General features: G+C 42.0%; 1 protein-coding gene across 1 annotated transcript in view; it reads right to left on the bottom strand.

The window, feature by feature from the left end:
* The window catches only part of DNAH9 (dynein axonemal heavy chain 9), a 370,372-nt gene that overhangs the window by 184,349 nt on the left and 169,683 nt on the right, over window positions 1-16,340 (bottom strand). Inside the window, exons 39-41 of the mRNA XM_032140114.2 lie at window positions 3,703-3,868; window positions 1,146-1,248; window positions 352-591 (exon numbers count right to left, since the gene is read on the bottom strand). Coding sequence (XP_031996005.1) covers window positions 352-591; window positions 1,146-1,248; window positions 3,703-3,868 — 509 coding nt within the window. The remainder of the gene's footprint in view (window positions 1-351; window positions 592-1,145; window positions 1,249-3,702; window positions 3,869-16,340) is intronic.

Here is a 16,340-nt window from a genome sequence, read left to right as displayed (position 1 = left end):
CAAAATAGTTCTTTCTTTCTTTTGGGCCATTTTTCTTCCCAGGCATACTGGACTCATTATATAACACTATCTCCAAGGTGTTCAGCCTTCTGCAGCCCCCAGGGAACCAACTCAGAGATGCGTGCTGCTTACTAAGAAATAATTTAATTGGCAAAGGAAACTTTATTTTATTGAGGGCCTTCCCTCATGGAGCCCATGACACTGTGTGTACCTGCTTATGTTCATGATTACATATGAACAGTGGCTTTGCCTGTGCCTATGAGCTGGGCATTAACTACTTATTTTTATTAAGAATCGGAGCATCTGGATAATCACTAAGCCCCTAGGGTGTCTCACAGCCGATGAACTCACCTGGAAAATGTTGGCAAAATCTCTGAGGTTGAAGATGTAGTGGAATTTGATTGCTGTGGGTAGGAATGTGGTAGCAATTTTCTGGTGGAAGGCGAGGGCCAGATTGATCAGTGGGGGGATGGATTTCTGCAGGGACGCCGGGAAGTTTCCGAGCTTCAGATGCTGAGTGAGGATGATGCTGTAGATGGAAGACAGGGCATCTGCCCCCGGGAAGGAGAGGACAAACACGCTGAAGTGACGCTGTACAGGAAACAAAGGCATGAGCTCAACATCTGTTACCATGGAGTAGAAATCACTTCTTCTGAATTTGGAGATAATAATGGAAAATTCTTATACAGCCTTCAAATCTATATTTTGGTCCCATCTCTCACACTATGTCCAAATTTAGGTTGAACCTAAAATGACTAGGGGAATAACAGGCAAAGCACCTTCAGTTAAAGATGGCAGCCTGGGGCAGTAGGAAGAGAACTAAACTTGAACTCAGAGAATCTGAGTCCAAATCTGAATTTGATACTGAGAATCCGTATGACCCTGGGAAAGTCATTCATCTTTCTGAAGCTCCCTCATCTGAAGGAAGAGGGATCAAATCAGATGAAATCTATGACCCCTTCCAATCTTGAGACTCTAAGTCTAGGAGTTTCTCTTTTCCCCTAGAGATGCAATTTGGCATTCTATCTGATTTACCATTCTGAGAGGCTGCATGGGGAAAAAGGCCAATTATTATACTTATAATCAAGGGGCATCAGCTCTAGTAAGGTAGGATTAGGAGCCAGGTGCCGTGGCTCCTCCTGTACCTGAAGCCGGGGGTTGATGGTGAAGCTGCCTGCCGTGGGGTTCATACAGGAAACATACTGTACATTTGTGATCTCCTTTAGGGACAGCTTGCTCCGATCATACCTGGAAGAGTCAGAAGCTCTAGGTGAAAGGTGTCTGAGGACCGAGGCAGGTGAGTGCTTTGTCAAGGTGAGGTAGGATGTGCCCTACCATTCATGTGTTTGGGTGATAAAAAAGTCTAGATCCACTGGCAGGGATTGAGAAGAAATAAGAGCATAGGACAGATTCCCAAGGTACCTCAATATCTTAGGAAATAGCATAGGAAGATGAGCCAGCAGGATGGACAAAAAGGTAGGAGAAAAATCAGGGGTATGTGCCATACCAAAAGGCAAAGGAAGACAGTATTCCCAAAAGAAGGGAGTGGTCAACCACATCAAGGGCTGCAGAGAGAATAAGAAAGGTAGTGACTCCAGCAGGGGTGTCTAAAGGAGAGAATGCAGTCATGGGTTCTTAGTTTCTGTCTCTGGTTGGGCCAGTAATGCCCCTTCCTCATCCCTCTTTTCCACTTATCACTAGAGACAGACACTAAAAACCATGGCTTCAGGCTGCTAAAAGCCTAAAACAAAACAAAACAGAACAACAACAACAACAAAATAAGGCAGCTGGACAAGCTTGCAAAGGATTTCTTGGATTTTGCAATAATGATGCAGATAGTAGTTTAGCAAGAAGAGTGGAAGGAACAGAAATCAAATAATAGTGGATTGAGGAGTGAGTGGGAGATAAGAGAGTGGGGACAGAAGAGTAATTAGAAAGTAATTTTTTAACCCAATCGAAGAAATTTATGCGTTTATTTTTAATTTATTTATTCTTTTTTTGAGACGGAGTCTCGCTCTGTCACCCAGGCTGGAGTGCAATGGCAGATCTTGGCTCACTGCAACCTCTACCTTCCGGGTTCAAGCCATTCTCCTGCCTCAGCCTCCCAAGTAGCTGGGACTACAGGCATGTGCCACCACACCCAGCTAATTTTTGTATTTTTAGTAGAGACTGGGTTTCACCATGTTGGCCAAGCTGATCTCAAACTCCTGGGCTCAAATGATTCGCCCACCTTGGCCTCCCAAAGTGCTGGGATTACAGGCATGAGCCACTGCACCCAACCTGTTTATGCAAGTTTAAATGATGTGAAGCAGCTAATGAGGGGATGGGGACTGATCGATGAGTGGGAGATGGTAGAATGAAGAGGCTGGTGAATGGTTTGGCCTTAGGTAAGATGTAACAGGAGGATGAAGGAGAGATGCATGGGGACACGGGTGAGTTGTATAGATGTGGAAGCAAGAAATGCAGGCAGCATCTGGGTTCTCTGAGAAGGCAAGGTCATCAGCTGAGGTGTGGTGGGAAGATCAGAGAGGGAAGATAGAATGAAATAGACATTTCTGAGAGTGGACATACTAAGGCCATATGGTAGAATTTCCAGGAAGCTTCTCTTCCCATTTAAGGTTTGTGACCATGAATCTAAAGTAAAACTAGTTAGCTTGACTCTAATTATTGCCCATGAAATTAAGCTGCTCAAATGTCAGTGTGGAGACTGCGAACAGTTCCATAGGTCAGGCATCCAATAAAGATTTTGGGAAGGGAGGGAAGGCAACTCAAGTTGCCATCTTAACTATCATTCTTCTCTCTGAATTCTCTCTTCTCACTCTTTCTCAGCAGCAGATTCAGTGTGCAGTAGAAAGGTGAGTCAAAGTTATCTCAAATCAGTGACTTGCTTTTTTTTTTTTTCCTAGTAAGTTCAGACCTTTTGCCATTAAAAATTATGCTGTCGCAAGAGATACTATCCAGCCCTCTGAGCTGCTCTGAAGGCACTGAGGCTGGAAGGTCTGCAGACATGGTGCATGGTACCGGGTGTTAGGTAGTTTTTTTTTGAGGTGGAGTCTCGTTCTGTTGCCTAGGCTGGAGTGCAGTGGTATGATCTTGGCTCACTGCAACCTCCGCCTCCAAGGTTCAAGCTATTCTCCTGCCTCAGCCTCCCGAGTAGCTGGGACTACAGGCGCCTGCCATCACGCCTAGCTAACTTTTGTATTTGCAGTACAGAAGGGGTTTCACCACGTTGGCCAGGCTGGTCTCGAACTCCTGACCTTGTGATCCACCCGCCTCAGCCTCCCAAAGTGCTGGGATTACAGGCATGAGCCACGGCGCCTGGCCTGTGTTAAGTGTTATCACTGAAGCACATGCCCAGTGCTGTGGGGCCATGGTGCAGGAGAAGTGGTTAATTCTGCTTTGGGCACTTGAAAAAGGCAACTTCGGAGATGAGTCTTGAAGCAAAAAGTAGATTTTTTTTTCCTTAGATGAGAGCTCAGTGTCTTCTCTGGCTAAACTTTTCATGTGAATATTAATGGCCCTGTTTGAAGGAACCACTCTGGGAAATAGAGAATTGCATGAGAAATGTGGTTTACCACAAAGATTCCCTTCTGGCACCAGAGCTATGCTGAGGTTTGCCATTCAGGCAGAATAAAGGCTGGCCTTTGGCCCTGCCTTAGGCTCTGCCCCCTTGGGCCAGTCCCTCTACATGGGCACTCTTACCAGTGGCCATAGTCCAGATGCTGCCGGATGATGGTGTGGGGCTGCACCGTCCCGTAGGCATCCACCTCAGGCATGTTCATGTCATCAATGAAATAGATGAGCTTCTTGTTGCCTGGAGGGCCATAGTTTCTGCCAGCCTTCTTTTCCAGAGGCTTCTCCAGGACAGCTGGGGAGAGAGCCAGTCAGTGAGGGAAGGCAGCTCTAACCTCAGATGCCAGTACTGAGACAGCAAAGATGTCAAGGACAAGCAATGGTGCTGCCTGCATGTGTGCAAAAAGCAGCAACGCAAAAGACAACAATAATAACAACTACTGCTGCTCCCAACAGGCATTCTACAGGACCAGAAAGTGAAACTGAAATTACTAGGCAGTAATGGGGACTGAACACCTCACCACGTGCACCGTGTTAAGTTTTTGGACATCTTAATTATCTCATTTAATCCTTATAACTGTGAGATTAGTATTATCCCATTTTATAGATGAGGAAACTGAGGCTCAAAAGAACTCAGCAACTTTACTAAGGCTGGATACGAATCACAGTGGTTAAACCTCAAAGACTATGCTTCTTCTGTCATACTTGTGGTCCCCAGTTTTGTTTATATACTAAAAATGGAAAATATCTTTACAGTTCCAAGGCCAGGTACTCTACTCCAAGGAAGCTTACGAACAGTTGAATCCTGGGTAGAGTTGCCCTCCTACCAAAGGCAGCAAAAACGCATAAAGGCTGCAGCTCCCCTTCCAGGGCTGGGTAGATGCCCTTTCCTCTCCGAGGCTGTAAGAGAGGCGTCAATGGATGTTTTGCCAACAGTGTTCCCAGAGAGTTCATCTCATGGGATTTTCCTTGGTGGGATGTAGAAAAAACAGCCTCAGAGAACTTCCCAGATGCTTCCAGTGTCATGAACGGTGCCCTCCCCTGCTCTCAGGTTTCCTGGCTTTCTATCTGAGCACCTTGGTGCCTTTCTGGAGACAGAGTGCAGAAACTCTGTCCTGGAGTGGTTTCTTCAATTATCAAGCCAAAGGAAGAAGTCTAACAGCAGTTTTCCAGCATGACGGGACTTGTTTAGAACAAACTTAAGTAATAGGGTGGAGATATCTGTACTTTTTCCAGTAAAGCAATGAAATATTTATGAATTGCAAGAACCAACATTTCCTGTTACAGCTGGAAGCTCTAAGAACCAGCTGATTTCTTCTCTTGAAAAACAAGTTTGTAAACAAGGAGAAAGTGTCAATAGACATATGAAGGTGACAGATAGACAAGTTCCTTCAAGAAGCTCAAATATTCTAATTTTTTGGTCCTTAGTTAAACTAAGTGTTTCAAATGTGAATTAAATTTAAATTTAATTAGCATCCAATTAACATACACTATCAACCAATTAATCACACAACACCTTCTTCCCCCCTAAAGATATAACAACTATATGTGAGATCTGTCAAAATGAAATATAATTAATGGGTTGACAAGGACATGCTTTTGAGAACAGTTCTTCTAATAGGAAATTCTCTCCTTGGGAAGACTTGTTTCTCCTCCTCCCAGGGCAATGATATTCAAATCAACCCGTGGAATTAAGCAGACCCTGTAATTTGGGTTGATTAAGCTCTTTATGCTTTAAAAGGATCGTTGAGGAGAAAAGCATGTCAGTTAGCAAGAAGTGGCCGTGGAGGGCACAGGATTATCTCAGGCAGATGATACTAAGTTCTCCAGAGAAAGAAAGGGTCCGCCTGGAAATACAGGCACATTGTTGATCCCTTCTTGGCCATGCTCTGCTCCATGTCACACCTAGGATGGAATTACAGTGAGCTACACTGTTTCCAAAGTAGAATTGGAGGAGAAGAAGAGGGTTTGAGTTTCAGGAAAAGTGTTGATGTTGAAGGAGCTGAATGAATGAGACATATAAAGAAATGTGACCCTCTCGCCACACTTCTGGGTTCTGACTGTCCTCAACAAGCCTGGAAACTCAAGCCCACACCTGGAGCCCAGGCCCAAGGTCATTTGTACATTCTGACTGAATTTCTCCTCAAGACCCATATGGAACAGCTTGGGGTTCAGTCTTTGGCCACAAAGACCGGTGTCAGCTGCTGCGCCAGGGTGAATGGCCGTTCTCTGGATACTATTGCACTGCCATCTTATGCTTGAAGGGTAATTTAATTTTTTTTTTTTTTTTTGATGGAGTTTCCCTCTTGTTGCCCAGGCTGGAGTGCAGTTGCGTGATCTCGGCTCACTGCAACCTCTGCCTCCCAGGTTCAAGCAATTCTCCTGCCTCAGCCTCCCGAGTAGCTGGGATTACAGGCATGCAACACCACACTTGGCTAATTTTGTGTTTTTAGTAGAGACGGGGTTTCTCCATGTTGGTCAGGCTGGTCTCGAATTCCTGACCTCAGGTGATCTGCCCGCCTCAGCCTCCCAAAGTGCTGGGATTACAGGTGTGCACCACCACGCCTGGCCTGCAATTTAATTTTCAAAGTGGCTTCCCATTTGTTATCTCTTTTCGCCATCTCCACTGCTGCTCTCCTTGTCCATCTGCTCTCACCCGGTAACTACACATCTTCCCAACTGGTCTCCCAGCTTTTGCCCTAGACTCCCTACACCATATTCTCAAAACAGCAGACAAGAATACCCTTGTAAAATGTAAATTGGATCACGCCCATCCCGTTTTATGCCCTCCCGTGGTATCCTGTCTCACTTGGAGCAAAAGCCAGTTTGTTGACTTCCACTAAACTTGCATCTTTGTTTCTTTCTCCTGTTCTCAGACTCTGCTCCAGGCACCCCGTTTCTTTTCTTTTTTTTTTTTCTTTTTTGAGACAGAGTCTCACTCTGTCGCCCAGGCTGGAATGCAGTGGCACTATTTTGGCTCACTGCAACCTCCATCTCCTGGGTTCAAGCAATTCTCCTGCCTCAGCCTCCCGAGTAGTTGTTTCTGATCATGAGTCACTCGCTGACCCAAGGCTTTGCTCTGGCTGTACCCTCTGCCTCGAATCCTCTTCTTCCACATGCCAGCACAGTTTGCTCCCTCACACCCATCAGGTGTTTATTTACCCAGGTGCTATTTTTCTAGTAAGGTCTTCCCTGGTATGCGCCCTGAAGTTCAAAGCCCCACTGCTATCCTGTGCCCCAGCTTCATGTCTCTTTACATCGCTTGTTACTTCCTAATATCCTATATCTTTACTTAGTATCTTGTGTATTACCCCGTCCATCCCCTTCAACACTAGAATCTAAACCCCACGAGGACAGGGATTTTACTGTTTGTCTCATTGTCATAACCCCTGGACTTAGGGTATTATCTAGCACATAGTATGGTGCTCAAAAATCATTTATTAAATAAAGGAATGAATGAATGTATCTTATTGTTATTGCAAACTTCATGATATAGGTAAAGAAACTCTTATTATCCCCCATTTGCAATTAAGGACATAGAGGCTAAGGCATATTAAATACCTTGCTGGAATTAGAATCCAGGTTTTTAGATAGTAATTCCAAATCTTCTCCGTGTTACCCAGCAAGAGAGCCTTCTCTCCCACCCTCCCTGACAATTCTCGTTTTAGTGATTCCTCCTGTCCCTGAACTTTAGAGCAGTTCATTCATTCATCATGAAGCGTTACCAGTGAGTGAGTGCTTGACATGCATTATTATAGCACTGACCCACACAAAGGCCTGTCCTGTATTATCATTACCTCTTAAAAGTCTTTGAACACATTATAAAACTGAGGCTTAGAGAAATTTAGTGATTTTATCCAAGGTCAAACAGCTACTAAGTGTCAAAGCCAGGATTTTAACCCAGGTCCGCCTGGCAATGGAACCTCACATAACCACTACTGCAATATTTACTTCTTTTTTTTTTTTTTTTTTTTTTTGAGATGGAGTTTCACTCTTGTTGCCCAGATTGAAGTGCAATAGCGCGATCTCAGCTCAGTGCAACCTCTGCCTCCCAAGTTCAGGCAATTCTCCTGCCTCAGCCTCCTGCGTAGCTGGGATTGCAGGCATGTGGCACCACGCCTGGTTAATTTTGTATTTTTAATAGAGACGGGATTTCTCCACGTTGGTCAGGCTGGCCTCGAACTTCCAACCTCAGGTGATCTGCCTGCCTCGGCCTCCCAGAGTGCTGGGATTACAGGAATGAGCCAGTGCGCCCAGCCTTACTTCTTAAACATCATAAAGACATGGCTTCTGCCCTTTAAAATTCTCAGTTTAGTCAACTCATTGCCTGCACCACATTTTTGACAGAGATCGTTAGTAATTAATCATATCTTATTTCGCATTGATATGATTTGTGCACCTGTTTGAAGTCTTTTCCTTTCATATTATTTAATTTTCATGTGTTAAGACTTTTCAGTTATCTTGTAAGGGCTTTGCATTTATTCTTTCAAAAAATATACTTTGCATGATTATAAACATAATACATATTCATTTTAGAAAGATTAAAAAGCATAGAAAATTAGAATAATGGAAGTGAAAATCACCCATAATTCTATCAACTAGCTGTAAGTACTCTCTTTCAATATTTTGGTGTATTTTATTCTAGTCTGGTTTTTTTGCTTAGATTTTTTTTTCTACACAATCAAAATTATACTGAATATACCGCTTATATTTTTTAATTTAATATATTGTAGACCTCTTTATATGGTAATAAACACCCTCCTAAAACATGATTTTAATTGCTGTATTGTGTTCCATAATTTGGATATACCAAAATTTATGGAATTATTTTTCTATTGCCTGAAATATGTGTTTTCAATTTCATTATATTTGAACTTTCCACAATTCCAAGTGGAATGTCTTACTCACTAGATGATAAATCTTTGATGATTTCACTTTGATTTGTGTCATTAAGTGAAAGGTATTAGGTGGGAGAGAGCTGTCTTTCTGTAATAATTGTAAGCACAATGCTCCTTTGAGATTGGACATTTGATTAGATCTTTTAAGGTCCTGTCCAACCTTGAGGTTTATAATAAACAGGTTACAGAGATTCATTTTATACAAAGTTTCAGACATCTGAGCTCCTATATAATTGGTGTAATTAAGCACTCAAATATTTGTTGAGCTAATAATGCAAATGGCAAGAGAATTCAGAACTGCGATGAGCTTGATCTTTGGCCTTCTCCCTGTACACTAAAACTATAAGCCCACTGATGTCTTAACCAAGCTCTTTGTTCCTACTTTTCTAAACTATCCTGCTTCTAAACTATCCTGTCTTGTGGGTCTTTATGAATTCTTTTGTTTTAAAAATTATTTATATTTTCAAAAAGAACAAGAAGAGACTTAAAGTCTTCAAAAAGACATAAAACAGACCAATTAAAATAAACACTAATAGGGATTGCTAAACAATACAGAATGAGAAGCAACTTAATTACACTAGTAATGTAGGATGACGTAGTTACTGTAAACATATAAAAATTTATCTCACATTTTCCTTTATGAACTGCTTGCCTGAAAGCTCAGAACTAAATCTGTGTTTAATTACAATAACCATGTCATCTCAGGTTACTGGTACAGAGCCATCTCTTCTTTCCTCTAAAAATTTTGCAAGCACCAAATTCTAGGAGGCATATATCACAGATACTTATAAAACAGGTATCAGGCTACAGAATGGTCTTCAACTGAGATTTTGCAGAAGGCATAAAAAAAAACTTAAAATTATCTTTTATCATAGTAACCCTCAACAAAACCCAAGGGCGGACCATTATATTGTAATTTAATGAAGGGAATGAGAGCAGTACAGCTAGGTTTGTGGAGTTCAGAGAAACTGCTGGAATGGAGATGAACACAGATCTCTGCCTGTCTCGGCTTGAGGTGTCAGTGTTATGAACTCGTGGTTTGTGCATGTGCTACACAGTAGTCAACAGAAGGCTGACTTTTTCTTTTTTCTTTTTTTTTTTTTTTGAGACGGAGTCTGGCTCTGTCACCCAGGCTGGAGTGCAGTGGCGCAATCTCGGCTCACTGCAAGCTCCGCCTCCCGGGTTCACACCATTCTCCTGCCTCAGCCTCTCCGAGTAGCTGGGACTACAGGCGCCCGCCACCACGCCCGGCTAATTTTTTTGTATTTTTAGTAGAGACGGGGTTTCACCGTGGTCTCGATCTCCTGACCTCGTGATCCGCCCTCCTCGGCCTCCCAAAGTGCTGGGATTACAAGCGTGAGCCACCGCGCCCGGCCAGACTTTTTCAATGACTGACGGAAGGGCCTATTATATTGACTATCACAGAAAAAGATATCCATATGCTCTAGATGAGTGGAAGCAGAGTTAGCATTCTACTATGCAAATTAAGATGTATGACTTAAAGTCTTATCAAATTAGAAGGTCTTCATAGCTTCATGAAATAAGACAGCTTTGGTGTTAACTCATAGGATGACTTTGAGGTAAGTCCTTAACACCTCTAAGCTTCATTTGATTAACTTGTAAAAATGGGGACTATCATCAAATCTGTGTTGTACACCATTTCCAACCTCCTTCTCTTTAGGCAGTCTTCAGCTGGGGTGGTCATGTGGCACAGTCTTGAACATTAAGACATAGGCATAAGTTTATAAAGTTCCTGGAGAGTTATCATGTCAGGACATGGGCTCTATCTCCCCCTACCACTTTTTTTTTTTTTTTGAATGCAGATGTGATGGCTGATGCAGCAGCCATTCTGCCACCTTGAAGGAGCAGCCAAGAGAACAGCAAATATCTTAGCATTGATATCACTGTCATTAACCTGATATTAGCAACTGCCTGCCTTCAGAATTCCTGTCTTGTAAAAAACAGAATATTTATGCCACTAATGTCAGATTTTCCACTACTTGCAGTCAAAAGCCATACTGAAATGGTCTCATAGGCTGGGGAGGATTAAAGGAACTAACGTGAGGAAAGCCCTTTGTACAAGAGTTGACCGACTGTAAACGTTAAAGTGTGTGCCATCCACACTGTGAATTGGAAGCACAGCCCCCACTGGTATCAAGGAGTTCTGAATCCATGTTTAGAGAAGTACAATGGAGACTCCAGAACTGGATGTAGTGAAAGAGAGGAGAGATGCAGGTATTATTAACCAGCTGCCTCCTCTATAAAAGAACATCTGATTGGCCGGGCGCGGTGGCTCACGCCTGTAATCCCAGCACTTTGGGAGCCCGAGGCGGGTGGATCATGAGGTCAGGAGATCGAGACCACGGTGAAACCCCGTCTCTACTAAAAATACAAAAAATTAGCCGGGCATGGTGGCGGGCGCCTGTAGTCCCAGCTACTCGGCAGGCTGAGGCAGGAGAATGGCATGAACCCAGGAGGCGGAGCTTGCAGTGAGCCGAGATGGCGCCACTGCATTCCAGCCTGGGGGACAGAGCGAGACTCTGTCTCAAAAAAAAAAAAAAAGAACATCTGATTTTGAGAAAAATAGCATCTGATGGACTGGCAGGATGAATGAGCTGCAAAAAGTCCCCCTGGAGACCTCTAGGAATTGACCTACTGGGTGGAGTTACTGTCTATTTGAAAGCTGGAATATTTTTTCCCAAAACATTATTTCTGTTTTAGCATAGCTTGTCTTAAACTTATTTTTCAAGCAAAAAAGGTTTGCTTTTGTTGTTTTTGTTTTGTTTTGTTTTTGGCGGTTGGGGCTTAGAAATTATTGTTCAATGTAGATTCTTAAATTTGAGAAGTATGTTGTTAATATGATTAAAATAACAGCTTCCATTTACAAAGCACTTATTGTATGCTGGGAATCATTTTGAGTGTTTTACATACTTTATCTTACTATTCAAGAATGAAAAGAATGAACTGTTGATTCACTCAACAACATGGATAAATCTCAAAATCATGCTGAGTGAAAGAAGCCAGGCAAAAAGAGAGTGCACATTTTGTGACTCCATTATGTAAATTTCTAGAAAATGCAAACTAATTTATAGTGATAGAAAGCAGATCAGTGGTTGTCTGAAACAGGGCAGGTGGGGGGCGTTGGGAAGAAGGGATTACAAAGGAAGTGAGGAAACGTTTGGAGGTGACAGTTATGTTCATTATTTCAATTACGATGATTTTGTGATGTATAAATATTTTGAAATGTATCAAATTGTACACCTTAAATATGTAGTTTATTGTATGTCAATTATAACTCAATATAGCTTTTTTTAGAAAAGAAAAAAATGTAAAAAGATTATGCTGCTTTTCAGTAGGAAAAAGGATAAATGAGCTGTGATTTATTCACACAATGGAATTCTATGCAGCAGTGAAAATAAATGAAATAGATCTGCATGTATTAAGACAATGATTAAAAAAGTAATGATATGGGTTGGCTGTGTCCCCACCCTAATCTCATCTTGAATTCTAGCTCCCATAATCCCTATGTCCTACCTGGTGGGAGGTAATTGAATCATGAGGGTGGGTTTTCCTGTGCTGTTCTCATGATAGTAAGTCTCATGAGATTTGATGGCTTTATAAACGGCAGTTCTCCCGCACATGCGCTCTTGCCTGCCACCATGTGGGATGTGCTTTTGCTCCTCCTTTGCTTTCCACCATGACTGTGAGGCTTCCCCAGTCATACGGAACTGTGAGTCCATTAAACCTCCTTCCTTTATAAATTACCCAGTCTCGGGAATGTCTTTATAGCAGTGTGAGAACGGACCAATACAAGTAAGTTGCCAAAGAAAGGTATAGTATGGCATATTTAAAGTTTCAGTATGCAACACTATGTATTTTATGGCTACATATTTGTTTCAAAAGTATAAACTTAGAATGATACACATTGAGCTTAGTACTCTAGTTAATAAGGGGCAGGAAGGAGAAAGGAGCAACAGAGGTGCTGTATTAGCTGTATTTGTTTTTATACTATTTTATTTTATTTTGTGGCAGGGATCTCACTCTGTTGCCCAGGCTGGAGAGCAGTGGTGTGATCTTGGCTGACTGCAACCTCCACCTCCCAGGCTTAAGTGATTCTCCTGCCTCAGCCTCCTGAGTAGCTGGGACTGCAAGCATGCACCACCACACCTGGCTAATTTTTTGTGTGTGTTTTTGGCAGAGACAGGGTTTCACCATGTTGGCCAGGCTGGTCTCAAACTCCTGACCTCATGTGATCTGCCCACCTCAGCCTCCCAAAATGCTGGGATTACAGGCGTGAGCCTCCATGCCCCGCCGATTAGCTGCACTCATAATGCTAAGTTCCATTTAGCATAATGCTAACACTTTAGCATCTGTTAAATCTGGATAGTGCTACACTGGCATCTGTTATATTGTTTTCTGTACTTCTGTACATGTTTGAAATATTTTTTAATTAAAAAGGTTTAAATAATTCTCTATTCCACCCTCAGCACCCAGTCAGTTTCCCTTGCCCAGGACAACTGCTGTCTATGTTTCTTTTGTGTCCTTCTGGAGATTGTCTAAGTTTTTATATAAGCATAAATTATGTGTGTGTATATATATTATATATATTTTAAAAAATCATATAAGAGTAAATTTTTATATACTTCTTTTTAAACAAGATACAGTTTGGAGCATGCTATATATACTGTTCTATATCTTCCTTTTCTCACTCAACAAAATTTTGGAAATAGTTTCAACTCAGTACCTACAGAATTTTCTCATTCTTTCCAACATTGATTAGTATTCTATCATACAGACAGGCTGTTTCTCCCCTTTTACCATTATAGACACATTATAAACATAAATTTGCACATCTGTCTGGGTGTGCTAACTGTCCTTTCAAGCAGAGTATGCCACCTCACATGCAACTTTTTCTTAAATACACAGGGTCTCAAGTACAAATAATGATTAAGACGCTGGGCTGCAAAATGAGTAACGGGTTCACAAAGGAGGTGCAATAGTTTGCCTCTTCATTGAATGATACTAGAGCAGCTAGCTGTCTTTTGAGTTTACACATTTCTCGTACATTCAGCTGATTCTCCAAATCCCTGTTTGATACCTGGTTTCTAGCTGTCACTTTTTAAATCGTTGGTAACACCCTTTCTCCTGCCATTTTGTTGCTCTTAAAATGTTTTAGGCTAAGAAGCCCAAATAATCAAGATTGTTTGCACTGTGAATAAGGCAAGAGGAAGGAAGTTCCCATAAAGGAATAAAAGGGAATACAGCATTTTTCAGAGTTAAGGGTCTGAGCTTTATTGCATGAATGTTGTTACATATATGCTGCTACTCTGGGCTTCGGCTGACTCTCCAATTCCTGGTTGCCTCTGGACAGGAGAGGTTATAGAATAGTAGCTTTCTCCATCACTTAGTGTGTGAGGAGGGATGGCTTCAAGGTCTAATGTTACTGAGAGGCCATTGGGGAATTAACAAGAAACAGAGAGTGTTGGGTTTTGGTGAATTCTCAGCTACAGTGAGAGCCAGTTTTCATCCTGGCTCTATTTAACAGCATTTTGAGATTTATTTGTAGTCACAGCCACTGGGGAGGCTGAGGCAGGAGAATCGCTTGAACCTAGGAGGCAGAGGATACAATGAACCAAGAGTACACTACTGCACTCCAGCCTGGGCTGTTTCAAGAAAGAAAAAATGAATTCTCTGTGTTCTAACAGGAGGGAAGGAGAAAGCCCTCTAGGTGAGAGATCCAGAGTGAGAATGACAGGTCAGGGCAGTGTGAGAAACTCATCTTCTCTTCCTTGGTTCCAAATGTTTACCCTCTATTTAAAGGATATTTTTAAAATATTATAAAACCACTTTAATAGAATCAAATCACTTTTTCTGTTTAATTTTATTAAATCATTAATTTTAATAATTTTAGAATTATTAAATTTATTCTATTTAATAAAATTAAATAGAAAATCACTTAGATAGAAAATCAATTAAATAGAAAATCATTCCTCTGGAATACTTGAATAGTACTACTAATGATAATAGTAATAATGTTGAATATTTATTGCAGTTTTCAAAGTATTTTCTTAGCAGGGAAGCAGTATAGCCTAGTGGTTAAGAGCACAGGCTCTGAAGTCAGACTCTCTGGGGCCAAACCTTGGCTCCCCGACTTACTGTGTGTCATAGGGTAGCTTAACTTCTCTGTGCCTTAGTTTTCTCATGTATAAAATGAAGGTAATACAAATTCTTATTCACAGGGCTGTACAAGATTAAAGAAGTAAAAAAAAAAGAAAAGTGTAAAAGTCTAAGTCAGATTCACACTCCTGATAAGCCTTTGATAAACGTCAGTTGTTGTTGTTGCTATTATTATTATTAGTAGTAGTAGTAGTGTAGTTGTAACAGCAGTAAGAATTGAGGTAGGCCGGGCGCGGTGCCTCACGCTTGTAATCCCAGCACTTTGGGAGGCCGAGGTGGCCGGATCACGAGGTCAGGAGATCGAGACCACGGTGAAACCCCGTCTCTACTAAAAATACGGAAAATTGGCCGGGCGTGGTGGCGGGTGCCTGTAGTCCCAGCTACTCGGAGAGGCTGAGGCAGGAGAATGGCGTGAACCAGGGAGGCGGAGCTTGCAGTGAGCCGAGACTGCGCCACTGCACTCCAGCCTGGGCGACAGAGCGAGACTCCGCCTCAAAAAAAAAAGAATTGAGGTAAATGGTCAGAGCTGGTAATCTGATCAGTTGTTGGACTCAAGGCTTGAAAATAAGGGTACATATTTGAAAAAGAAAGAGGAATTCGATGAGGCAGACAGCGAAGTGCTAAGATTTAAATTAGCCAGACAGGTGAAGTCTGCTTAAGGCCACTGCCAGGTGCTGATGTGATGGCTTCGGCCTTGATGGAAGGTTAAGATGTGGTGGTGTTGAAGCCTCATGGAGTAAAGACTAAGCCAGTGGCTTATTGGAGCTCATTATTGACACCAGGGGAATTGCGCAAGCTGGTTGTTAAACATGACCATTATTAAAAAATAAATTAGGCTGGCCACAGTGGCTCCCACCTGCAATCCCAGCACTTTGGGAGGCTGAGGCTGGTGGATCACCTGAGGTCAGGAGTTCGAGACCAGCCTGTCCAACATGGTGAAACCCTGTCTCTACTAAAATTCCAAAAATTAGCCGGGTGTCTTGGCAGGTGCCTATAATCCCAGCTACTTGGGAGGCTGAGACAAGAGAATCGTTTGAACCTGGGTGGCAGAGGTTGCAGTGAGCCAAGATTGCACCACTGCAGTCCAGCCTAGGTGACAAAGAGTGAAACTCCATCTCAAAAATAAACAAATAAGTAAATATAGATAAACTTATAATTAAGTAAATTATATTGAAAATCATGGTAATAAATATTCAAAACTCATCACATCTTAATTATTTTATGACATTTACTATCATGTGTATACTGGAGGTTATTTTCATCCACTGTGTCTGTAAAGTGGAAATGCTTATAATGGTGTGCTACTGTGTATCTCTTCCTGACTCCTTGTTCACTGACATTGCATTGGTAGCTTACAACTGGCCACAGTGGGAGTATTTACACCATGGAAATTGGCAAACACTACAAAGCAGGGCTTGATTTGTTTTGTAGACTTGTGAAAATAATAAGGAAAATGTTAGTAATACAGATTATACTTAAAAGTATGTCATGCTTGTTGCTGTGACATTGTGAAGAGCACAAAAAATGGAAGAACGATTCCTTCAGTATTTGAATAGAAGATGTTTACATCTTGGACAAACTAGTAAAGTTCTGATGTAAATCTTTGTTGCTTCATTTTGTCTTACTTGTTAATATTCACGTCTGAACTACAGTCAGTTGCTGGATCAGGATTGGCTCAGCAGCAGATGAAGT

The sequence above is a fragment of the Hylobates moloch genome, unplaced genomic scaffold (genome assembly GCF_009828535.3).
Source record: "Hylobates moloch isolate HMO894 unplaced genomic scaffold, HMol_V3 SCAFFOLD_19, whole genome shotgun sequence".
NCBI classification, from domain to species: Eukaryota; Metazoa; Chordata; class Mammalia; order Primates; family Hylobatidae; genus Hylobates; species Hylobates moloch.
The sequence above is the reverse complement of the archived record's forward strand: the minus strand, read 5'-3'. Positions and strand labels throughout refer to the sequence as shown.